We start from the raw sequence: 26,702 nt of genomic DNA on the forward strand, positions 1-26,702 counted from the left end.
GGAAACAGCCTCGCTGCTGCCAAAGACTGTCCAGCTGCTTCTCTATAAACAGCAACATGAATTATTGTTCTTCTCTTCTCCTTATTTTCAGAGAGGATTAGTCAGCTATCACAGACATACAAAGACATGAAAGTTAACATCTCACGCAGTGAATGTGGTAAAACATCTGAACTGAAAGATGGCACCATGAAACTTCCCAGGTTGACAACTTACATTAAGACAATTACATTTTTGTATTAAAGAGAAATCTGAACATTGGATGTTTTTTTTTTTTGTTTTTTTTTACAGACGGGAACTTTGGATATCGCTTTATCAGCAAATACATTGTTTTTTTTTGACATATGTTGCATAAACCAGGCTATGAATCATTTATGAACCAACCAGAGAGCTCTGGCTTAGAGTCGGGGAAATAAACTAATTTGAGAAAACGGCCTTTAAAGAAATGTGTTGTAAAATGACATACAGGGATGTGTTGCCTTAAAGAAAAACTCTTTACTGGGCGGCATATTCCAATCTTTGCGCAACAAGAAGGAAGCATTAGAACTTGTATGTTGTTCCACATTGTTGGAGACTTGTGACTTCTTGGTTCCGTCGGCTGCTTTGGGTCCAGAAGGTGTTCTGCTCTCATGTGTATCCATGCAGTCTGTGGTCTCATTGGACCGGACAGTGTGCCGACCCTGCACTTCATCCTCTTACATCACAGCGGAGGACTTGCGGAGGCTAATGAACATACTGTCTGTGTGCATATTCATGCATGTATAGCACTTCACCAGCTCTCACACACACACACACACACACACACACACACACACACACACACACACACACACACACACACACGCGTCTAAAGTGGAATTTACATTTCCATTAAGAGTGAATCAGAAATGTTTTATGCCGTATAAGCTTTCACGCAATCCTGTAGAGCAGGAAAAAATACATAATCCTTTGTAGCATATTCACGAACATGTTCAACTTTCAAATATTACAAATAGATGGAAGACGGCTGCAGTGGCTCTAAAAAATATTTTTGGCAATGTCGTGTGTCTTTCATCTCCACGTGTGCAGAGAAATAATTACAACCACGACTCACTTTTGACCCCAAAGCCAGATGGATCTCGCATACTTCTAAGGTTATGAATGTGATGTCATCATATCTTTCAGAGAGCCAAACGATCTCCTCTCCTCTCCTGCTGTAACTACACCACCCCCCCCCACACACACACACACACACACACACACACACACACACACACACACACCAGTTTCTCTCCAGAGTCTAGGAGGAGGTAACGATTGCAATCTGCATCTCCGTCTCCTGGTGCTCCAACCTCCCTTCTGCCCACATCCATCTCAGCATCCCAGCTCCATTACCTCCACCACCGTCGTCACTACCCACTTCTTTAAATATGCCTCTCTCTGTCTCTCCTTCTCTCTCTCCTTCTCTCTCTCCGTCTCTCTCTCTCTCTCCCTCTCTCCCTCAGCTTCGGTCCACATGGGCCTGTGATTGAGCTTTGAAGAAAACTGTTCCTCTTCTTATTCTTGATTTAAATACATGCACTGTGTGCGTCTCTTATGGGGCTGCAAGTGTTGGCAAAGCAATCGATTTAACAAAGTCTCTTGCAGCGTGTTATCCCCATCATCTTTTCTCCTGTTTAATGAAATACAGACAGCATTAAGGACATTTTGGACATTCCACTTCAAGTTGTATTTGATTGTCTCCAGGTTGAAGAACATCTTTCCTCCTTTTTCTGAAAAGTCTTCTGCTCAAATGTTCAGCGTCATTTCCAGTTTGTCTCTGACGGTGCAATGTTAGCTAATGTTCAGAACGCAAACTAAACTCTTCTAAGATTCAGTGTTACTTCTGATTATAACACAGATGGCTGATCGGGTCGGAGTGCGGTGCCTTGCTCATGGGCTTGTGTCTGTTAGAGGACACACACCAGCTGTTGTATTAGAATGATGTTGCTTGCAGGGTAACTATTGTCCTGCTGCGAGACACATGGACTCTTCTCCTTCATGTCTCTCCGTCTCCTTTCCAATAACTTTGAAAGTGAGACGTTTAGTCTCTGTGAAGAGTTCCCGTCTGTTTGAAGTGCATCAGATACACATTACACAATAGTGTCTGTAAGACATCACCGTTCTGTTTTCTGCCTGTCTGGACCCGTCTGTCCCCTCCTCTGTCTGCACAGGCCTCCACAGTCCCCGTAGAGGATCACTCCCGGTCCACACACCACGCCTCGACGCCGCACTTCTGCTCAGACCTCTGAGATATTACACATCTCAGTAGATTTGTGTGTTTTGTCTCATCATAGATGAAGTACTTATGGATGTCCCGGCTGACCTGCGGGATCGGGGACGCCCGTCACGATAAATACCTTTCTTTGGACAATATATTGTCCCAGAAATAATAGCAATTTAAACCATATTCTTGTTGTTTTAAGACCATTTTATGCCAGTGATTTATATTGATGATATAATAGCAAGTATGCCTTTGCAAAGAGACATTTTTGCTTACGCATAATATTCAGACGTTGAAATTGTAATCTGAATAAGAAAATGAAAAATGGCTGAAATATTGTTGACACTCTCATGCAAACAAACACGGATGTAAACACAACAGACAATATTGAGGTCAGCAAAAATGATCAACGTCATGTCCATATGTCGTACAATAAGTAGATAATGTAAAGATTATTAAAATCATGTCAGTACATCGTACAATAAGTCACAACCTAGGAACGATTGAAGTCACGTAGATTATTTTTGTCTCTTTGAGAACAGACTCTTGAGATGTTAAGTACGACTATGATATGGACATTGGGATTTTTACTTGAGTTCTTTCCTTGCTTAGTTTTATATATTTTTGGGACTGATCTTATGAAGTAGGCCTACAGATAATGTATTGACGTCCGTCCTAAAGCTTCGTGCTGTAACTTGTTGAAGGATGAGTTTGAGTTTTCTGGCTCCTCTCCAGCAGAACTCTCGTGGCGTCCGCCGTGCGTCCCGGTGGACTCGTACACTTTTGTTTTGGCAGAGTTCCTCCAGCCTCGCTCTGCTATTACAGTTATGCATAATAGGACGTATCTCCGCCCACTACAAATAAGCCTCCTTATTTTTGCCTTTTCCATTTGCCGAGCTGTAATCTGATACGAAGGTCGTTGGCAGTTATTCCTCTGGGCCGTCGAGCTGTCGCATGACGTGGAGTTCTGACTGTATGTGTGTGTGAGTCCATGTTTTACAAAATAATCCCATGCACCGCGGCCTGCCCATTGACCAACTGTTCCTACTACTTCTGCCCCCGCAAATCCTCTTGTACAACATCTCCCAATCCCCCCGGATAACATTCAGCGAGTGTCATAACTGGATCAGGAGGAGTATGTGCGCAAGTCCTTTCTTTATATCGGAGGCATTTTGGATGAGGTGGCACCAGATGCTTTTGGGAGGAGGAGGAGCCATTGGTTTGGCCGTGACTCACCGCCTGAAAGCCTGCTCTTCATCTGGCCGAGGTGTGTGCAGGCTGGCTTCTGTCGCCAACATGTTTGGACCTGATGGGGCGCAGAATGACAGCAGCTTCTGTGGCACTCTAAAAGACAGAGGTTTTAATGTCTCTAATACGACGATGAGAAGGCCCTTTATATGTGAGAATGTGTCGTAGTGAGTCAGAACATCTGTGAGAGGGAGGTGTGTTTTCTTTAGAGGGCAGAAGTGAGAGCCGTGTTTATTTAAAGCTCTAAACTGAAACCCAGTCTGGAGAATCTACTCCACATCCAGGTCCAGTGTAGAATGAAAACAACTCGGGGACAAGATTTCAGTACTTGCTGTTTGAGTGAAGCTTGAGAATTCACTCAGAACTGCAGCAAGAGCACTTTGCATACTGTATGCCACACAAACAACTTCCAATTCCTGTGCTAGAATATTTTTTTAAGATTTAAAATAAATAATAAAAAAAACTTTGCAACAAGCTTAGTTAGTCATTTTTCATGCAAGGCTTTTGGTCTGACCCGCTTCTCAAGTCCCCCGAGTGAGTCGCACCAGCATGTTGCAACTGATTGTAACTGCTATTGTTAAAATAATAAAGTAATAGAATGAATGTCAGATCTAATAAACCTGTTGATGAATGAAATCTGTAACATCGTATTGTTAAACAGTCGAGAGTGACCTCATGGGGTGTATAACAGGGTCAGTAGTGTAGCAGTGAGAAGATACGAGCTTGGGAAATTAGACAACTGCTTGAATTTTTACATTTTTTAATATAATACAATGCATCAATAATATATTGTATTAATAACTTTTTAGTCGTTGTAAGTCATGACGTCCCCAGCTGCTGTTGTGTTGCGTTGATGAAGCACAGCTGCACTAAACTGATCTCGGCTGTGTTCTCTGAGCGTCCACAGCTGCTGCATTCACCTTTAACCCAGTTGTGCAAAGTTAACTGTTACATTTAATGTTTGTTGACATGAACAATTACATTTTCCCCCCGAGGCTCCTTGTGAATGAAGAACTGGTTCTGATGTCAACGTCTTCATCTTTTTACTACTTCGACTAGCGTTGCTGCTTGTTCTCAGAGGAGAGTCCCATCTCTGTCCTCTACAGTATTTATTCTCTAACATGTTGGGTCTTTCATTCTTCACGCGTCTCTCACCATCAGCACTCAGTCCGTCCTCCTCTGTCATCTTTAACTACACATGTGGCTTCATTACTGCCGGCCTCTCGATGGGCCTCTTGTATACAACCAGCCGTCTCAGAGGCGACCGTTTCCTCCTCTCTCTCCCCGCTGCTTCCCTTGATTGGCCGAGGGAAGAACTCCGGGTGACCCCCGGGGAATGATGTCAGTCTGTCTCCATGGCTGCGGTTTTTTGTTTTGTTTTGTCAATCGATGGGAGGGGGGGGGGCTGAAATGTGTCACTCTTTGAGAGGACCAGAGCTCCTCTTGGCCGAGCTTCCATCGCCGAGAACAAAGCCAAGTGAGAGGCTGCGTGAGCAGAGATTAAGAGGTTTGAGTGTTGGTTCCAGACAGCTTCCATCTCAACACGTGGACACAGCTGTGCTGTTACTGCACAGCTGTGTCCAGCTCCAATAACGGACGGTTTCAGTGTAGAGGACATGAATGCAAATCAGTACGGGTCTGACAATGATGCTTTTAGGCTGCAAACACTGATTATTTTATTATCGATTGATCTTTTTTTTTTCAAGGTACTGGGCAGCAGCAGTCTAACATTTGAGAAGCTCGGACCAAAGAGGTTTTGTAGTTTTGCTTTACCAGGCTTGTCATTGAGTGACTTGTCGTTTCTGCATCAATGTACGTTGGATCAGTTTATTGCCCCCTTGATGTGCTTTTTAGGGAGGGTTGTGTCCTGTGTTTTTTTTTATGACTTTATTGACACAAAAAGCTTTTGGCACGGCTCACAAGAGGATGCTGTCTTTCCTCTTTTGCAGGGGAACCCCAGTCATCCAGTCATTCATGCCTCAATTATTGAATTCCTATGTACGTTGTCGGTGTTAGTTTGTAATCGATGCATTGCTGTGGTGCTATCACATTTGTTTGGCTGAATACTGAGAAAAACATGTAACCAGAGGCAGAGTGACATTCAAAAGACTATTCTGAAATGTTGTCCCTTTCCCCCTTTATATATATTTATATATAACTGACATACATTTTCATGAGCATTCTTTTGTCCAAGTCCTCACGTTACTTCTGACTTTGCCATGGACCGGTCCAAATGCTGATGATATACCTAGATATGCACTGAGTGATCTTTTTACGGCTGAAGTTTTGGGGGATTTGCTATTTGAATATTTTCTGCTAAAAGTCAAGTTGATAAGAGAAATCCTGTTAGTTTGAACCAGAAAATATCCAGGAACATTGAGTAGAAGAACTTGTTTCAGCTATCGTGCCATTACAAGTGATGGGATCCATGAAAACTATCTCTTGAGTAACAGCTGTTGGCCTCGAGGCTTTCACCATGTGGCCTTGGAATTTGTTGTGATTTGCTGCTACTGGAAGAGTTTCTTGTTGCGGTGCCAGAGTATCGATAACCAGCGATACTCTGGCAATCTGATCCACACCGTCTCTGGTGTAACAGAACGGGTTATTGTGTTGCAGCGTGTGTCAGCGTGTGTCTTTCAGGTCTCTTTCACGAGCTAGACTGCAATCGTACTCATGCACACGGACAGGTTGTGTGCATACAATGTTCCATGCACCAACACACACAGAGCTATACCTGCACATACGTGGTCTCAGGGAGCACAGGATCGGGGTGTTGGTTTAAGGTGCGGATGAGATGTGGAAGCAGTACTATGCTCACAAGAAGAGACTCAAAGTGGGGTCTTGTCAAGCTGGTCCGGTGCAGGTATGTTTGAACATTACCTCTGCTGCTCTGCAAACACATTTAGCTCAGCATCGTCTTTATTCTGCGTGTGTCGCGGCGCTACAGAGCTCTGCTTCTGACTGGTCACGTATCACAGATATATTTCTGTTCTGTGTTCAGCTCTGTCTAACGTTACGTTTACGGTCATGTTTTCATATGCACGCTCACCAGGGAGGTCCTGAGGAGAGTTACAGGATCGGGTCAGGTCCAGGCACTGGAACAACACGGAGTTGAGAGTGAACAAACTTGTAAATGGACCGTGGAGCGCCCAAAATAAAGAGTTTCAAACTATGACAGCGGGCAGTAGGGACTGATGTGGGCAGAGCTGCTCTAGGTGAAAACAAATAAAGAAACTCTCTATTAAAGCGACGTTTTTTTGCAGGTGTAACAAATCTTTTGAAGTGATCAAGTTTATTTAATATAGTAAATGCAATTCTGTGTTTTCTTCATGCTGGAAATGAAGAGACACTGTCCACACTGATATATTAGAGCGCTCCCCTCTTCCTGCCTCCTTTGCAGTCATATGATGAAGACGACTTATTTGCCTTTCCAGTGGATCAGTAGAGTCATGCCCATGCCTGGTTGATACGACTGAAGTCTGCTCATGTCACACTGGTCTGCTCTGTGCTGAAGGCAGCGGTCAGTCGTTGCCCCTCAGAGGATCGCGTGTCCGATGCACCTGAACCAGTCCCCTCTGACTCAGCTAGACTTCCTCTTTGTCTCTATCTCTTTGTGTCTTGGTTCTTCTCTCTACCTCCCACGTCTTGTGGTTTTCCTCTACTTTCGTACAGATATCAAAAGAAGAATAAAGCTTCATCTCGTCACAGGTTCTCAGTATCTGTCTGTCAGTAATCCTGTGAGGGAGTGGGATTCCCTTTTCTTTCTTTCTCAGCTGTCTTGCTTCCGCTCTCTCCTTTCAAAGTCTCTTGTCATGCAAGAACATGTTTTTGAGTCTAATCTGAAAATGTCAAAACTCAAATAGTCTGACAATAATCATTTGTGGGAGAGCCTCTTCCTTTTCAGTTGAACTTTTTGTTCCGCAGCATCAGTCCGTGGCCTCCTTCAGAGGTATTCATCGACTCCGGTACATGTGGACCGATGCCCGGTCTAAGCTTTGCCTTCAGAAAAGCCGTCTTAAGAGTGGCTGGATCATTGTTTTACCCCACTCTGACTTGATGTCTATCCTTCTCGTTGTTGAAGGATCGTGAGCAGTTGGGCCGGAGGGCAGACAGCTGGTGTAACTGTAGACGCCACTCCGACGTGTCTTTGATTTACCAGCCTGTTGTCACAGAGGCCGACCCTTTTTTTGAAAGAAACCGAACTTGACCGTAATCTTCTCCGACTCTTTGAGTTCAAATGAGCTTTGGTAATTTTCTATTGGCAAGGCTGGATTTTTTTGTTTTGTTTGCATTGTAAAGCCGATTTGCTGTTGTGACGAGGTCAAAGGAATTTCTTTACACAGAGGAATACATTCTGTCTATAAAGTAAAAAAGGAAAGCACGGTCGTCTTGAATTCATGTCAGATTTTTCGAACAAGTCTAATTCACTCTCTCTTAACGACTTTCACGGTTTCCTGTCACTGTGAAGCTTTTTGACAAATACTATTAGCAAATGCTGTAATTCTTAGTTTTTAGGGATTATTACGTATGACGGTGGACCGACCTCGATGTGTAGACGATCTGACCGGACAGTTTAATACAGTCGTCTGATCAACAACATTCTGAGGCTCGAAGCAGTAAACCTCCTAAAACCAGCACCGGTGGATATTTGCAACCACAGCAGCGTTGACCCGGTTATGGTTTTAGCTGCAGCCAAAGAACACTTAGCGCCGTGAACATCAGAGTCAGAGGTGGTGTGCAGTTAAGGCTTCAGGCCTTTATCTGTAGGCCTAATGGAATGAAAGTGACGATTTGCTCTGATAAGAAGGCCTTCATTTGTGAACGTTGTGAGATTAAATAGTTGTGTTCTAACTAACGGAAGTGCCAAATATAGCCCGAATATTTCAGCATAGGAACCCTTCTGAGCACTTCGTGCCACACGATGAATGGCGCCCGCAGACTGCTGAGTTCCCTCTTAAATGCGTTGCATGAATCCAATAGGAATTACCACGCTAATGGCAATAGCATATCATTCTAATGGCAGCAAACATCTATTTGCTATGTCAAGATATAGTGGAGAAATGTCTACCTGAGAAGAGAATGAGGTCGCTCTCTCTGTGCTTTGACTACATAGCTGGGCCAGCTGTGCGTGGCTTATAGTGCATGTGAGCGTGCCCCACCGGCTAGCTAATAGCTGCCACCCTGCACTGTGCTCAGATGGCACTCTTACGGGGGTTACAGGCGATAATGTCGTCCAGACCGACTGCTTTGTCGCGTCGGCCCACCCTCAGGCTTACACCGTTGGCTTTATCTGCACTGTTTGGTTAGAGCTGTTAGCACCGTTAGCTGCTGGCTCAGCCGTCGCCATGTTGAGAGCCGCGTGGAGGCAATAGATACGCTCTGAATTTTGAGCACCTTTTAATGCATCGCAATAGAGATGTGACTCCAAAAGACTCCAAAAAAGTTTTATTTTTTATTTTTTTTGAAAAGTGAAAATACGAGGACGCATTTGGCTTTACATGTTTGTTGACAAAAAGTTTACAGAGGCAGATTCAGGTAAATAATATAGATGTATAATAAATGCTAAAATCTATTGATGATATCGAGTGAAACTGAAAAGTAAAGTGAGTCAGTCCGACTCTCTCTCAGCCCTCTCTGCTCTTATCTCTTTGTCACCCGTGTTTGGTGAGAAAACAGCAGCTTCTCTATTGATTCTTTAACGTCAGCCAGTTAACATTCAACCTGTGTGAAGGACACCGTGGTGATGCGATGGAAGAACAATGTGTTCAACTGTTGATCCTAAAAGCCCCGACTCAGTTCTCCCTACTAAGCTGCTTATAGCTGCAGCAAGGGCCAAATGGATTGATAAAGATACAAGTCTAAGATGACACAGTAATGCATGATTTCTGTTGTCGTGTAAAGAGCTTAGATAGTACATTTATAGTATGTTACAAAAAGATAAAAATAAGTTATCTCCACCAGCAGCCAATGAGAGGCTCTAAAACCCTGAATCACTGCGATGGAATCCAGTTTTTTCCGTCTGGAACAACCCGGGAGAAAAGAGAGAAATACGTCTGCTTGATGAAATATCCATTCGGATGACTCAGTTTGTTTGGAGGCAAAACTGCAGGCTCATAAAACTCTGTGCCGAACCACGATGTCCCGCTGACTCCCCGGCCCAGCGGACCACCTCTCCCATCCCCTCCACCCTCGCTTCCCCTCAGGCCTCCTCTGTGGTCTCACTGCACAGGAGGTGGAAGTTAGAGCCCACGTAGCCGCTGCGTGTTCACTATTCATTATGTTAATCAGCCCTCAGATCTCCTGCCCCACGCGTGAGATCCTCTTGTTCTTTTGCATTTTTCACAGGCTGCCTCTTTATGTTTGGCTCATTCTGCTTTAATGTCATTCACATGACGAGGAGCTCTCTGCTCCTGCACCACCCGATGCAAACTTGTTATTTCCACGTGGAGCCCAGCGCGCTGATTAATCCTACCTGCCTTGGGTTTAATGTCTACTCGTAGGCGGTGTAATTCTGACTATTTTTAGAGCGCAGTACGTAAAACTGTCAGGCGGCTCCCTGTTTCGATCAGATACACGTCCTCCCCTGAATGGCGACATTGTTCTGTGTGCACGGCTCGATGCCATTCGGGGCGCTTGCTTCTTGCCAGCGTTTCTCTCTGGTTTCTGTCTCAGTTTTTCTCCCCCTCCTCCGTTTGTGTTTTTCTGAGACCAGGGCCGCATGATTGGTGGAGTCAGACACACGGGTGAAACATGGAATAGAGTGAATGATGGTGAAGTAGGGCCCTGAGCATTGACCAAGCAAGTCGTATGTAGCCGTGATTCTTATGTCGTTAAAGTGTAAACGCTGTGTTAATGTGTTGGGTGTAATGTTTTAAATAGGGTTTATATGTTCTGTTTCATCTTTTTAAATCATCTGATTATGATTGTTAAAAATGGCATTTAAAAAAAAGTTATTATCAGGACTCATCTGCATTTTCTCCTCATTTCTTTTACATTTCTCTCTTTATTTTCATATTGTCACCCGAGGTGTTACTGACCTCACTCACTGTAACACTGCTGTGATCTGTAGTGGTCTTTATGCAGCATGAATCATAACTTTTTTCACACTTGCGGATATAGAAACCTCATCTCTTTTAATTACAACCTGGTCAACACTTAACGCCTTAATAATAGGATGTTGTTATGTTATTAAGAGTTGTAATAGTAGAAGTATTCAGATTCAGGGAGATACAGTGACATGGAGACAGGAAGAGGAGAAGAAGAAACTCAAAGGCTGCATGGATGCAGCCTGAGACCTTTGGCAGCCTCCTCCCCTCCCCTCCCCTCCTCTGTGTCTGTGTTTGTGTCTCCTCCATTGAAACCTCTCAGCCTTCCCTCCCATCCACACTGAATACTTATATCTAAGGACCACAGCCTTTGGCCCCCCCCCCCCCCACACACACACACACACACACACGGTGTTAATTCTGCAGGCTAAATGGCCGGCAGTGACACTGGCTCTTGCATTCCACTTGGCACGTCCGTCCATGGGGAGGAATGTTTGGCCCGTAAATCGGCGCTCCGCAGTCACTCATGTAAATGCTGACATATATATGACGAGCACACAGATGGGGCTGCCACGGTGAAGGACTTTCCCCTGCAGGGATCATTATTATTATTGGAACAACAGCGGCATATGCACGAATATTATTATTTCTTTTGCGTTTTACTTCATTTATCTTTATATAGTAAGCTTTATTGTTTGGCTATTATTGGGTATATTGTTGCATAAATGACAAAGATGACAGTTTTAAAACTAAGGAAATACTTATTGTTAAATGCAGTGAGATGCAGTGTTTCTGTTTGGCTGAGCTGCTGGTTGTGTCCGGTTGCTATGATACGGAGTAGCTGTGTGATTAAAATAAATGATGGCGCGAGGTAGAGCACTTGATCTGGATGAAGGCTGAAGCCCCCCCCCCCCTCTCCTCCGTCGTTGTTGTTCAGCACGTGTAGCCTTCATGTAGGATGCGACGGTCTGTCTTTTTTATGGTATTTGTCCCGCCCCTTCCTCCATTGTGATTGGACACATTAGGAGAGTTCCAGTGACGAGTGATGTTTCTGTGACCAGAAAGCAGAAGCCAAACGCACAGCGCTCAATGCAGGACACGCACTCTGCTCATCAGTAGTGCGGTATTGCTGTTATAGCGACAGCCCTGCACACATACACATGTTTCTGGCCTTGAAAGTGTTAATTTGGTCTGTAGTGCTGAAATAATGCCACTTGTTGCACCTAAAGATGAATATATATCAATCAAAGTGTGAAGACTACATTTATTATGACATCATACACACACCTGTATGAATATGGACCAACAGAGTGGTTGTACCTCCTGTCACATCTGTCTTGTGCAGAAACCCGTCTGTGGTTTTTAGCTCGCATCACTGAGCACCTGAATGGCATTTTCCCAATTTCCACTTCGCTTGTCAGCGGTGTCATTTGTACTTCAATGAAAGGTTCTTTGTTTCTTACCTTCACCCTCGATGTGACCTCGCAGCGCTGTGCACACACCCGAACATGAGAAGAGATCCACAGGGTTGGAGCCCGATAAGCAGAGCAGAGAGATGCTTGTCTGCTAGATAAAGAAAGGTGGTCATATTTGCAGAAGTCAGATATTCTTCTGCAAAGTGACACGCTGATAACTCACATGGACGTTCAGGGCCTCAGGAAACAAGTAGTTGAGCTGTATTTATCCAGGGAGGGTTCAAAACGAGCTTCATTCCAGCATTCAACTCTTTATTTTTAAACACTTTGAGAGATGTTGGCAACTAATTCTTGCCCTATTTAACATATAAAAAACAGGTTCAGCAAATGTGCATTAGTGATATTTAAATATTAAATCTTTCAATGTATTTCTCTCTGAAGTAAACATTTTGTGTCCTTGTTTTCGCACTTTCTTCTCCCTCCATCAGTGCTGTGGTATGTAGTCTACAAGCAAACATAAACAATGTGCTGTTAGATTCCATTTGTGGTTAAAGGGAAACGGTTTTGTAAATTAGGTGAACTGACCCTTTTTTAAGTAGACAAACCATCAGTAAGTGATTTTCCTCATTTCATCTAAGTACTACAGTAAGAAGTTCCCTCTGACCTGAAGTGACAATAAGCCTGCTGTGTGTTCTTAATCCATTGTTCATCAGGGCTGCCTGCTGTGAGGATAAAGCATGTGTTCTACAGATTGTATTGGCTTGTGTGTGTGTGTGTGTGTTTGTTTTTTTAATCACCACAAGATAAGTGTCACTTTGTCTTTTAGCAGCTTCCACCATCTCACTGCCTTTAAGTGACTTCCTCCTCCAGTCTCCATCTGGCCCTCGCTGCTCTAAATCCCGAATCTACAATCACTTAATTATTCTTTCAGATCCTCCGTGTGTTTTTTCCATACTAACCACGCTGAGAGGGAGGCGGGGAGAAGGCTGCAGCCAAATGCATTTATTAAGCACTCTGGAGAGCACAAAACGATGTCGCACCAACACTCTCAAATGAATAAGAAAAGGCTTTTGATCTGCTGTAAACTGCATCAATGCAGCGCCGCAGGGTTCTATGGAGCTGGATAGACGGGCGGAGGATCCCAGAGAGGAGCGACGCGCTGCAGCAGTTTATGATATGAAACCAGCGCTAATGTGTGTCAAGTGTAGGACAACAGTCTGTTAAAGTTTTATAAGGACGAAGAGGGTGAGACGGAAAGTGGTTGAGAAGGAGACATGAAAAGGAGGTAAAAAGAATTGGAAGTGAATGAGAAGTGGTCGAGTACGAGGTAAAGCTTTACAAAAACAGACTGTCGATGTAATGAAGAGTAAACTGATAGAAACAGAGAGGTAGAGGGAAACGTGAACACGGATCGTTTAAATTGTTACTTTTTTGTCTTTTTACAACTGCTTTTTAAATTTATTAAATTGTTGATTCAATTGTTGACCTGTTGTTCAGGTCAAACACATTTAGATTGGGTCTGGATCTCAGGCGGCAACCTCCGGTTCTCCCGAGTGAAGCCGATGTGAAAGTGTCTTAAGCTGCATTCTCTCTAGTGTCCACCAGGGGGCGACTCCTCCGGTTGTATAGAAGTCTATGAGAAAATGACTCTACTTCTCTCTTGATTTATTACCTCAATAAACATTGTAAACATGAGTTTATGGTCTCAATCTCTAGTTTCAAGTCTTCTTCAATACAGCATGATGTTCATTTAGTAACTTATGGTCCATTTAGAGTCAAACAGACCATAAAGCAGGGCATGCTTTAGGGCGGGGCTACACAGTGATTGACAGGTTGCTACCAGAGCTGTATACGACGTCTCTACGCCACTCCTCCGCCATCCAAACGTGGTCACTTCCTGTTCACCGGTTGCAAAGAAGCCAAGATGGCGACGGCCAAAATGCTGAACTCGAGGCTTCAAAACGGCAGTCCATAAAACCAATGGGTGACATCACGACGACTACGCCCACTTCCTATATACAGTCTATGGTTGAATCCAATCAGATCGGACTGTCACCAGGTTCCTCTGGGAGCCTCCATCTCTTTAGTTGAGAAATCAAAGGTACTTGAATTTAACACTTGCTGGCTTCAAAGAAAAACATGGATTTTTTTTTTTAACAATCGATTCTGATGAAAGTGGACTCAATCCTTAGTTGCCACTTGCCAACTTCTGACCACAAGCACCTGAGAAGCGGTTCTAACGCCTCTGAAGTCGTGAAATCCTTCGCTCTTCCTCTGTTTAGTAACGGGCCATGCTTGGCTGACAGCTTCCACTAAAATTAAACTCTTTTTCACAAAGAAAAACGATGCAGCTGTTTATTGGATTCATCCCTGCTCCATCCAGCAAATAGTTGTCAGAGTCCTCATCGCCGTGGGTCAGTCCACACTGTCCTAGGACTAACTGGCGGAACAGTTGAGGACCACTTCTTCATTCGACGGGACAGAATCCTCGACGCTGCTCGGGGCCGACTCGGAGCTTTGCCCGTCCCCGGAAGAGGACGAGGAGGACGAGGAGGAAGTTGTGGAGGAAGTTCCGTCTTCAAAAATAGCACCCATGGCGGCCCGGATGAGATCCATCTCCTCGTCTTCACTGTCCGATTCAGAGCTCTCAGAGCTCTCCATGTACTGTTGGAAATCCATTTGAACTTATTAATCGTGGATTCTTTGAAAGAGCACTCAATAGATGGATCGTTAGCTGTCTTGCCTGCATGTCCATGATTGCGTTCCTGTAGTAGAGGTTTTCAAAGCACATTAGATTGTTGTGCAGGCAGAGGAGCTCCATGTAATTCGACAGGTCATCGTCATCACTGTCTCCACAGCTCACATTGTCGCTCTCTGACCGGGAGTCCAAATCTTCCAGAGACATTTTAGTAGTTTGGTCCTCCTCTAAAGCCCCCAGCTGACCCTCTGAGGCTGCATGGAAGTGATCAGAATCAGCGTTGCCACGATAGATTCAGTTGATTGTGCTTGACAACCGTTTGGTGCTTTGATATAAAATAAGTGCTTGCTGAGTTCTAGAGTGTTGGTTTGTGAGCTCAGAATCCCAGTTTGATGTTTTTCTTCCTTGTCCTCTTGTTTTTGCCTATTCTGCCTCCTGTTTGTAAGAAAATCGACTTTATTTCAATGCAACAACACACTGATGGTTGCTCTAGACATTGCTCTGCTGTTGAATGAGGAGGAGGGGAAACATTATGCAGCTCATCGTGATGAATAACCTCTAATATCATTGTCCGTTCCCACCGCATCTACCGGCAGGAAAACAGGAAGTCAGTGGTGAAGGAGTAAAGCCCGCCTCTCGCTTGGACGAGCGGCGCGAATCTGGTACTGGCGTTGGAAAGATGATATTTAAACTTTTATCTGGCTGAGAAAATGGCAGTACCTTAAGAAAACAAGTTTCTCAGGACTGTTTTGCTGTCTGTTACCTACTGCCGAGCCCCCCCCCCCCCCCCCCCCCCCCCTTTAGATCAGTTTTTAAGCAGTTCTTTAGATAAGGGCCTGTCAGATTAGCATCATGGGAATCTCAATACGGCACCGAGGAAACGACCGTGAAGAAGTGGATGTGAAGAAGTTTGAATTATCTTTTTTTTAATATAAGTATTATATGACGCATTACAGGAAAGTGAGCAGGGCTGTGCAATTCATTGATTTACAATGATGATGATGAGAATAAGGTAGTCCGGATGGAAGCTCTGGTCTGGATATGTCTAGAAAGAATAAAAGTACAGGCAGAGACAGGCCTGGGATCTGTCTTTGAGCTCCATCAGCTGGAATCCACAGGGTGTCCGTGTCATGGTCGGGGGGGTTACACAGGCTGTCACGGACGATGACATCTGTCTAGGCGGTCTGACAGTCCCTGCATGCTGCTGACAGGAAGCAACTCACAGAAAATACTAATGCAACCGTTTGCTGCTAGGTCCTCTCGTTTCCTTTGTGGCTCCGTTCGTCCTTCTTTGTCGTTTAGAAGGACTTTTTGCACTGGACTTACTCGAGATCACCTGTTGGTAGAGAAGCGTGGACATTGCTTGTCGGAAACATTGGAAAAAAGACTTAAAGGAGAAATATGAAGAACTTCAGCACTTGTACACACATTTTGCTAACCAATCAGAGCAGACTTGGCTCTTGAAGAGACAGGCGGTAAAACAGAGCGTTTCAGACAGAAAGTGAAAACAGGTTTATTCAGACAGAACGAGAAAAATATATATTTTTTATTAACATTCAAGCATATAAACATGTTCAGGTAGACGTCTAAAATACAAGTATGAACCTGAGAATGAGTGTGTTGTTGTTGTCCCTCTCTATAATGTGCCCTCTGCAGTGGGCTGGAACTGTACATGTGGGTAATGAGGCTGCTGTGTTCCTGTTGAACCCGAGCAGTCACGCCTCCACTCATTACTTCGTCAGTTGATGCCCACACACTCGCAGCACTTAAACATTTTATAGACGCGTATTAACGTGCACTCTGTACGCATTCTGTCTGTGCCTTTATTGCTAAAGTATACAGTACGCATTTTATATCTCTGCATGTCACGACGTTAATTCCCACAATCGTCTGCCGTTCACGTTTATGAGTGTTTACTGCGCTGAAAGGAACACTACACGTTTTATTGCCCATTCATCATAATGCTGTGTGTGTGTGAGCTGCAATATTGTATAAATAAGTGAGCACTCAACTTATTTTCTCCAGTGTTGGCTCACCCCCACCCCCTCTGTACGTCTTTATCTCAGCGTGACTTCTGTGTTGTTTTTCATCTCCAAACATTTGACAAGAAATTGGACTGAAGTATACAGTAGCTCTGGCTGGGATTCCCCCCCGGCCCTCGTGTTTGTGTATGTCCCCTCTTGATGTGCCAACAGTGACACAATAATTGTCATGCTTAAGTGCTTGTTTTGAAGTTTGTACAGACGGAGCTTTCATTCATACTTCGTGTTTATTCTTGTCAGTGCTGCCTGTCAAGTTGTTCTTAAACGCTTTTAACCAATTCTCCAAAGTCTTATTCTTTGAGCACTGCCTTAAAAATAAGAATTTATCTTCCCTTCATTATCATGTCACGATGAGTGCGATTCAAACTCATTTAATTGCCACAAGAGTTTTGCGTGCGTTTAGATTTTTCCCCTCATTTAGTGTTTGTGGCCGCGGGTGTTTTTTTTGAACGTCTCTTTCTTCTCCTCCAGGATGCTAGTTACTGGCTGCAGGTCCACCGGTTGGAGCACGGCGACGGCGGCATCCTCGACCTGGACGACGTACTCTGCGATGTGGCCGACGACAAAGACAGGGTGAGTGAGGCTTGCGTTGGTAGATATGACGGAACTGAAGCAACGCAAGCTTTAGTGGTTATTTCACGTCATCCTCAGGGCTCCATGTCAATGCTGACGCCATTAGCATTGACATGGGTTTAGCGTTTAGCTGCTAGCACTCCTCTGTGGTAGAGCACAGGAATGAATGCGTGTGTCTTTGCTGAAGCGGTGCATTGTGTCAGACGCAAAGTACACAATGCATTGTCAAGTGTGCATATTTCTTCATCACATTTGCATGTTTTTGAAAATCCTTTGTCGGTTCGGTGGTGTGAAAACAGAGTTGCAGTAAAGCTGTTTTCTGTTGCCATCCAAGGCACAGGAAGTGCTTCCTAACCAATCAGATAAGAGGGTTTCTTGCGTACCAGAGCAGCTCTTATCAGTGGGTCAGCTTTTATTAATAGCACTGTTTACCATCTTTGAGCTGTGAATTCCTCTGTTAATCTTAACAGAAAAAGGTGTCGGTCAATGTGCTTCACTCTGACAGTACGGGGGCCTGAAGTAAAGGACTGCATTGCGTTGCTTACCTCCGTCAGGCCTTGAACTTGACCGTTTTAAAAGCCCTGCGATCGTTCTTCGGCGTGGTTCATCTGTCGCTGGGAGCAGTTTGAGAGAGAGAAGCTCACGCTGACTGACGGGGTCACATTCTCTACTTTGGTCAGGTGTCAGAAGATTCCCTCGAAAGACAGAGTTGTCTAAGTATGTATTCCATCAAGAAAGCGCTTCCGACACGAGTGAAGAAAGTCAACGTTACTACAAGGAACCTTTACTTTGTTCAGTGACTCTGTGTAATACTGATGACCTGCAGATAGTGAGACCCTCGGCGAGAACATTGGCTCTTAATCATTCTTGAATCCTGTCATCGGGTTCCTTTATGTCACAGAACAGGAAGTGGACGCTGATCTCAAGTGCAAATGCAGCTTCAATTTAATGATGCTTTGTTCATGAACAGTGCCATGCCGTTGCAACTGCACTCTTAATTTCTTTACAGTAATTATGCTGTTGTTTTCTTACACAAAGTTTCTGGAATTATACAGTCAAGTTTTGAATTTTCAAGACTTTTATTGTGAAATATAACTCGAGCAAAAGTGTGTGTGTGTGTGTGTGTGTGTGTGTGTGTGTGTGTGTGTGTGTGTGTGTGTGTGTGTGTGTGTGTGTGTGTGTGTGTGTGTGTGTGTGTGTGTGTGTGTGTGTGTGTGTGTGTGTGTGTGTGTGTGTGAGAGCTGTTATCATGCCATCCCTTGACATCCCTCTCTCTCTCTACGTTCCCCTCGTTTCTTCGTCCCTACACGTGTTTTCCTCAGAGGGAATGTGAGCTCTTCGTACCTGACAGCCCTTCAGCCTCGCTGACACACATCAGCTCCGCTCTCACTGCTTTCACATCCAACCCTTTGGGGGATCGCTGTTGTTTTTTACGGTTCTCTGCCCAGTTTGAATGTCCATTTAAAAAAACAACAACAACAAAATGAACTATTTAAACAGTGTTTGTGTGTAATGCAGAGTGTCAGTGAGTGAAATGTTTCAGCAGCCAGATGCCTGAAGCAGGCCTGTAATCCTCATTTATTGAAACGATTGATACTTTTGTTAAGAATAGTCCAACGTGTCTGTTAATTGCTTCTTCAGTCAAGAACTGTTGAAGAATGTTTGTAGCCTCCAGACATAAAAATACAATTTGAATAACAGTGTTTTGTATACAGTATGATCTCCGCACCCTTTGCGCAATCAAACTCCTTTTTAAAAACCCCACCGTGTCACTCAGGACCCTGAGCCACAGTTCTGTGTGTGTGTGTGTGTGTGTGTGTGTGTGTGTGTGTGTGTGTGTGTGTGTGTGTGTGTGTGTGTGTGTGTGTGTGTGTGTGTGTGTGTGTGTGTGTGTGTGTGTGTGTGTGTGTGTGTGTGTGTGTGTGTGAGAGAGTGTGAGATAAATGTCTGTCCTACTGATGACAGTGAGTGATGTCGGGTTATGTTGAGCACAGCTGCTGTTGTGGGGAATTGAATGAAGCCAGACTCTTCTGTTGTTGTGTCCAGCAATACCAATTAAATTAGACTGACTTAATGCGATGGTCTTTAAAGCACCATCGGCCGGTGTGGTTGTGTGTTGAGAAGCAGAAGGAAGAGAAGGTGTGCAGACAAAGAGAGAGAGACACAATAACCCAATGCTGTACCTGACAGTGGTTTGTACTGCACATGTGCAGACAGGTACCTGAGGTTAAGCATTCTCGCTCACCCTTCTCTGTCCCTCATAATGCTACATTGGGAACAACACATCTGTGTTGAACTCTGCAGGAGGAGAGCTAGTTAGCGTTAGCTGTTAGCAGCTGGTGAGCAGCACAGTCGTGCTCGGCTCAATAACCCGGCTAACGTGAACGGGGGTTGCATTGAGTTACATTACGGTGCGTTTGGCAAGAAACTTCAATAAATGCAGTTGTCAGAAGGAAATGTTTTCACAGCAATATGAAGAAGAGAAGTGAACTTTTGAACACGCTGGTATCTGATCATTACTTGGTGTTTGCACACTGAATATCTCAACCCACTGCGTTTTTATGTATTGATGTATAAAGTAAATCTAATAATGTGGACTTGACCCAATTGGTACAGTCAAAAAGTGGCTCATGCAACTCTGTCATTTTATCACGTGACCCCATATTCCATCCCTAAACTAAGGTTATGAAACTGCACCACATGTGGCTTCTACACATTCTCACTACACAGATACACCCAATCATCTGCGAAGTTGATGATTTGTAATCCAAAGCTCAAATTTCCTGTCCACAGAACGAAAAACACACTCTGCATTTATGTATCAGGAAGTGTTGTCTGGTGTAGACGTGGCCTCGGAACGATGACGGAGTTCACGATACACGAGCGAGCGATCCACTCTGTGTGCCACTAAACATGACTGGTGGTCTCCACAGCTGTGACTCATCTCTGCCATTCCACAGGAGCTTTTTAAAGACTGGAAGGAATGGCCCCTCCATCACACACACACGGACACTTTTATTAGCCTGCACTGGAATGAAACACACCGGCTGCATGTAGCCCTCGCCCAGGGAGTTACATGTATACTCGGTATATTTTTAGTGCTTTTGGTGTGTGTGTGTGTGTGTGTGTGTGTGTGGCTGGCTGCCTCTGCATCTGTGAAAGTTAGACATAAAAGTGTGTGTTTTTGTGTAGACGCAGTGTGTACCACTCACGCCAGGAAAAATGGCGGCTTGCCCTCTTACTTAGCGAATGTTTTTCCAGATACCATCTTTCTACCCGTTCATCACATCATCACCCCCCCACACAAACACACACACACACACACACACACACACATCTTTCACGCTAAGCGAGCAGCTTAGTAACCTCTAATAACCTCGGTCACTAGTAGGAATTCACACTCTGACTGCTGGATCTGTACTGATTCAATTCATGATCATCAAGCCGACGCCATCATGGAAAATACTTCCGATTGGCCGGCTGGTGTCCAATCAAATCGAGTAAAATACTGCAGGTAACGATAACGTAAACATAATCATCTCTTACATTGGCATCCTCGCTGTTGACGAAATGTAGTATTATTCATATTAATCAGAAAGTTTTTCTTTCATCCATTTGAACTCTAAACGTTCTATTTCTATATTGATAAACGAACGTCAGATTGGATTCATGAGCGTACCATTAATTGTGTCAGTTTCCCAGCATGCCTTTCAAGTGAGTCAGCATTCTTTATACCTATTTTTTTCTCTCTTTTTTTGTAGATGAAAAGGCTTATGTCTAAGTACTTTTAGTTTGAACACTCCCATACTTTTACCTGGAGGACCCATGTTTAAATAGTATCATTATTTCTATAATGGTGATGCATTTAGACGGAGAGCCATCACTCTGAAGTGTAAAACAAAGAGCTAAGTACTTCTTCTGACTCTTTCAATTAATCAATAAACATCTGTAGATATACTTTGTTTATTTCAGTTTTGTGGCGGTTAGTGCTAGCTACTCTGTCGCGAATGTGCACACGCATGTTCCAGCTCAATTACACACACACACACACACACACACACACACGCACCCCATACCCCAGGTGTCCGGGGACATGCTCGTCCCTACACACCCTCCTGCAGCGATGACACGACCCTCAAATGTTGGCACCTGGCCACCGCCACATTCCTGTGTGTGTGTGTGTGTGTGTGTGTGTGTTGTCAGGGTGTGCCGCACAGCTGCGCCCGCCGCTACTCCATCACTGCCGGGTCTGACCCCGGTCAGCGTGGTGCCTGCTGTGTGTTTGTGTGCTGCTGCTACAGCTGATCATATTTGGTGCTTTGTTTGGTTTGCAACTTAGACTTTTAACACATAATGCATGAAGTTTTTTGATATATTTTCTTTTGTTTGATTAACAAATTTTCATGTCCGCATATTTTCCAGCTGTTTCTTTAAATATTTGCGCTGCTCTTTTTCTAAATGTTTCTGAGGGCAGAAATACTTCTTGGTCTTCTGAACGAAGCACTTCTGTGTGTGTGTGTGTGTGTGTGTGTGTGTTCCAGGCGATATCCTGGTCCGAGCTGAATATAGACACGTCTCGCAGCGTAGGAGACGGGGAGACAGACAGGAGGGGCCGTGAGGTTAAATAAACCCAGAGGAGTTTCTTAAAACAACTCCTTCAGTCGGTTATGTCGTATCAATAGACAGACAGGCTACCAGTCACATAGGTGTGTGTGGGGCTCCATCGGTGGAAGTGTGTCACCTGTCATTTAAAGTTTGCTTTCTTTGAGGTTCTCTTCTTACATGACATCAGAATATTTGATTAGTGAATTGATTGTGTTTATTCAGCCCTTCTCTCACACTTGGGGTTTCAGGTGTCACACTCAGAGGCTGCTTTCCACCCAAAACATTCCGGAACAATTTCATGCAAAACTATTCACTTGATTATTTTTGGCGCTGTGGTCCGGACACATTTCGACCTGCACAAGGAATGCATAGAGGACCTGCACTAACCCCTGATCCATACGTTACTCTAGAATTCCATCATCATATAAAACTGCAAACATGATCCATATTTAAGTCGTAACAGATGAGGATAATTAATTGTAAAATAATCCTCCGCATCGATCAGGCTGCTGCTCCGGTTAAAGATCAGGAGAGAGGGCGGGAGATTCTCCCAGCATGCACAGGGTGTGAGAAGAGTCGCATCCCAGACGAGCTTCCAGACCATCGCCTCCTCCTCCACCTCACACTCGGTATCGAGCCTGTTTTAGCTGACGGCCGTAAAAACACTGAAGTGTTTACACAGATCGATGTCACGTCTCTTCATTTGGCTCGTTGTGTTGCTTCTGTAGTTGATATTGATTTTCTTTTTTCACACGCAGACACACGGAGATCGAATCCCACCTATAGCCTCGATATTGTAGACGCTGACTGATGCAGAATATGGAGATTTTGTTTTCTTCTTCGATTTCAAACTGGTGCTTTCGGGAAGGAGGAGTATTTTTGTGTTGGAGGGCGGGATGTGAGGAACAGTCAGCAAAGCTGACTATGTGCTCTTTTTTTATTTCTCATCAGTTAATTCATGTGTGAAGTCTCTGGCTTCATGTTGGTTTACCCAGGGAATAGATTGCTCCTTGTACTCATAGTGTTGAGTTTTGGGGTTGTCATTCTCTACCTGGTCTAGATGATGAACCCGGCTGTATTAATCTTGAAATAGAGGAGACATCCGCTGCCGTTATTTGATGCTACATGAGCCTAAATGTCATTGTTCTAGAAGGACACGCAGCCGTGCGGCCTGCTTCCGAAGCCTTCTAGGGACAGAGACAGGCAGACAGAGCTGCTGTGAGGAGGATATTGGGTTGGACCGCTGCCCGGGTGGAACTCCTCCAACAGCAACATGGTTGGGATGGATGAGAGAGCAGCCAAAACATGTGTGCTGGTTATTAAGGAACAAAAAAACCACACTTCTCACACATTGGCACGTAGGATGTCGTTCTCAGTCGATACTCACTGCTCACTCTGTTCTTCAAACTGCTGCAAACGGAAAGTAAATCACTTCCTGTCTACTTCCTGTCCAGTCCAAAGACGTTTCAGCAAACGTAAAGTGAAAGCAGCAGAATATAATCTAATGTAAGTGATTTCCTCTCCTATCTGTCACTGTCACACATGAAGGCCCCCCCCCCCCCCGCCCCCTCCTCCAGCCAAACGTCCTCCTGAGCGAGCGTTAGTGATGACCTCATTTATTCCAGGCTCACACCCCCTTCCTCCTCCTCCTCCCTCTTCTTCTCCCCTCTCTCCAGCCTCCTAATGAGAACAAGATGACAACTTTATACCAGTTTCGGCCGGGGTGACACAGAAACTTCTCTGAGAGACTGGCAGACGCTCCATACGCTTTGTGTGTTTGTACTGAACATGTGCCGGGTCTCAACCAGGGCTGCAGCCAAAGATTATCAGTCTGTAAGTCAGAAAATAGTGGAAGAAGTGTGTGTGATGCAGGTCCTCTGTAGATGATGCAAACATCGGTTTGCTGCGGGCGGCCGTGTTTTGACGTGCACACGTGTTAACTATAGTAACACGTGTGCACGTCAGGGTATTTAGACGCTTGTCAAAAGCACTTTGCTAGTTCACTAAGGGTTAGGGTTAAAAAGTGTGTGACGGGGATCATCATCACTGTAGAAGAAGCCTCGTGCACGTGTCCGTGCGCTGCCCGATGCTCGCGTTAGTCATCAGCGCTCAGAGGTGTTTTTGAACAGTCATGTCTCTACCTGTTGGTCATGATTCATAACATGCGGTGTGCATGTGCAGTATAATAATAATATTAATGCTATCGGTTGTTTCTTCGTTCATCTTCTTGTAAAACCAAAGAACATAAACATCACACCTCAGAAGCATCAACGTGCTGCATAAACGTCAGTCAGTCACCGGGATTAGTTTCCACCACGGCGGTCCTGATGATGCAGGATGACGATCGGCAGAACTGACCAATCAACGGCTCACCTGTCTGTTTACCTTCACATCTGCTCCTCTGGGTTTGTTTGTGTGAACAGGGACCGGACCACAACTATGTGTCATGTCAATGTGTCACTTTTTCTTTGAATGAATATGAAGGTAGTGATGAGATGTGATTTATTGTCCATTCATATTTGTGTGTCATCATTAATCCGAAGCTGTGCAGCTTCTGTTCTTCGGCGTGTTGGTCTGAGTAACAATGGTGTTCTAACATCTATCAACAAGCTCTCACCAGCTCCCTGTTCCGGAGCGCTCAGCAGTAAAGTCCTCTGAGGTTTTGTTTGCCGAGCATTATGAAACGATGCTCCTTGTATCAAAGTACTTGCATCTAAATGTCATCACATGTAAGATTTATGATATTAATTTCCCTGAACATTTTTGTCCCAACAAGCCCTTCTTCTCTCTCGTTCTTTGGCAAATCATTTTACCGTTTGGAGCTAAAATCATTTCTCAAATAGCTGCGTGTGTTTAAACACGTAAAATAAATAAACAGTTGGAACACGACCAGTAACAACCTCACCAGTTCCAACAGCTTCCTTTCTCGTGCTCTGCACACAGCCTTACGGGAGCTCCCACTGCGGCTCTACAGCTGCTGCTGCTGTGGCTGAAGAGGATGTGTGACGGTGTCCCCTTGCTGACGGTGGTTGCTATGACTGCACCGCTGCATGAAAGGATTCACACTCTGTGAACACACACACACACACAGATTCAACGAATATAGATGTTCTTGAACGAGCTGCGTGCATAATGAGCCGAGGCTCCCGGCCTTTTTAAAAATAGTTTCCAGCGGCGGTTCCTTGAAATAGACTTATGGGGAAAATAGACGGAACAAATACCAGACCAGAAATAATACTGAAGTAGGTATCGGGTACATTTGTTTTAGACTCTACTCGAGGTGTTTTGTAGATGATTACTCACACACGCTCAGCGTTTCACCTTGGGTAATTGTCGCCCACACAAACCCCAGAGTCATGATTACTCGTGCATGCATGTATAGAAAGCACGTCCATACTCAGTGCGTCTGTGTTCTGTTGTGGTCCTTCTTGCACAATGTGAGCAGCTCCCACGTTAACCCACGGCGGCCATAAACACACCGGTTATCAGTGCGATCTCCTTCTGTGCCCCCCCCCCCCCCCCCCCCCCTGTCTCTGCATCAGTCAGGGCTCAGGGACCAGAGAACCCACTACACCTCTGAGCTCCACGACGCCTTACATGGACAAGGAGACATGAAGCTATGAGACGTTAACCTTCTGTTAAACTTTGTACGAACGTACCGGAAGATAAATCTGGACTGAGAGAAATGTTTGTGGTTGGTGAGTTTATACGTCGGGTATATTTCTGGCCATATATACATACATATACATATATACTGTAAGATGATATACATTTGTAAACTAAGATATTTTGCTACGTGGAGGAATTGCACTTCTCCATATAAAAATACCTGGGACATTCACAACATAGCAGCACCACTCATTTTAGCTTGGAGTTGATCCGGTACCCTGCACCAACAGTAGTGCAGCTCATTTAGCTCCGGCACCAGGAGCTTTCAGCGAGGCGACTAAATGTGGATGGATCTGAAATAACCGGGTTCTCTATTCGGGGGTGTTAAGCTGAAACGGTGGAGCAAGGCACCGACGGCGTCACGGTGTGGACAGACGTCCCAAAACTCACCTGTCAACTCGTCCTGCAGAGACGTTTGAGAATAGATTCCTCTTTACACTAGAGAGCCAGCAGATGCTCGTACAGCCTTCATAACAAACGCCTGCATCTTTGAGCGCTGCTTTAAACTTCTTCTGGGAAAGTAGTCCCTTGCTAATGTCCACCTTTTAATGCTAATAGCTAACACTGAGCTAACAGCTGCTCTTATTTGCTCCACAATGCCAAAGAGGGTAAACTCGCACCACACCAGCTTCAAGCGTTTGTGTAGATCCAAACAAGTAAAAATGGTAATTAGGAATGGAGACATTTTTCAAAATAAAATGAATAAATGGGTATATCTTTATAGATGACACCAAGAAAAGTCTTCTATTCGATGTGCAGAAAGGATGAAAGAAAATATTTCTTTGTTAAAAGGAGAAAAGTTTATTCAAGAAAGCACAGATGTTGCTGAGGTGGTGGTGTGTGTGTGGGGGGGGGGCTTCTTATCTTAATTGTGGTGGGAAAAGTGTCATGAGGAGACAAAGACAATGTTTGAGGAGTCGACAGGAGTTCGAGGATTATAGCGGCTCACAACAGATGTAGTGTGCGTGTGTGTGTGTGTGTGTGAGAGATAATGAGATTACCCCCCCCCCCCTCATCTATCTCTTCTCTCCTATCTGTTCTCCACTCAGCTCTCCCTCCCTCGTTGCATCTGTGATTTTCTCACGAAACGTTTCAGCGTTTTGTTTCAGAACTCATAGTCGGGTCATGAGGTGATCAATCTGCTCAGTTAAAGCTGCAGTGGACCTC

General features: G+C 44.6%; 1 protein-coding gene across 1 annotated transcript in view; it reads left to right on the plus strand.

The window, feature by feature from the left end:
- The window catches only part of pard3ab (par-3 family cell polarity regulator alpha, b), a 205,572-nt gene that overhangs the window by 12,405 nt on the left and 166,465 nt on the right, over positions 1–26,702 (plus strand). Inside the window, exon 2 of the mRNA XM_076098178.1 lies at positions 17,160–17,261. Coding sequence (XP_075954293.1) covers positions 17,160–17,261 — 102 coding nt within the window. The remainder of the gene's footprint in view (positions 1–17,159; positions 17,262–26,702) is intronic.

Source organism: Anarhichas minor, unplaced genomic scaffold (genome assembly GCF_050575085.1).
Source record: "Anarhichas minor isolate MPS153535 unplaced genomic scaffold, ASM5057508v1 ptg000024l, whole genome shotgun sequence".
Lineage (NCBI taxonomy): Eukaryota > Metazoa > Chordata > Actinopteri > Perciformes > Anarhichadidae > Anarhichas > Anarhichas minor.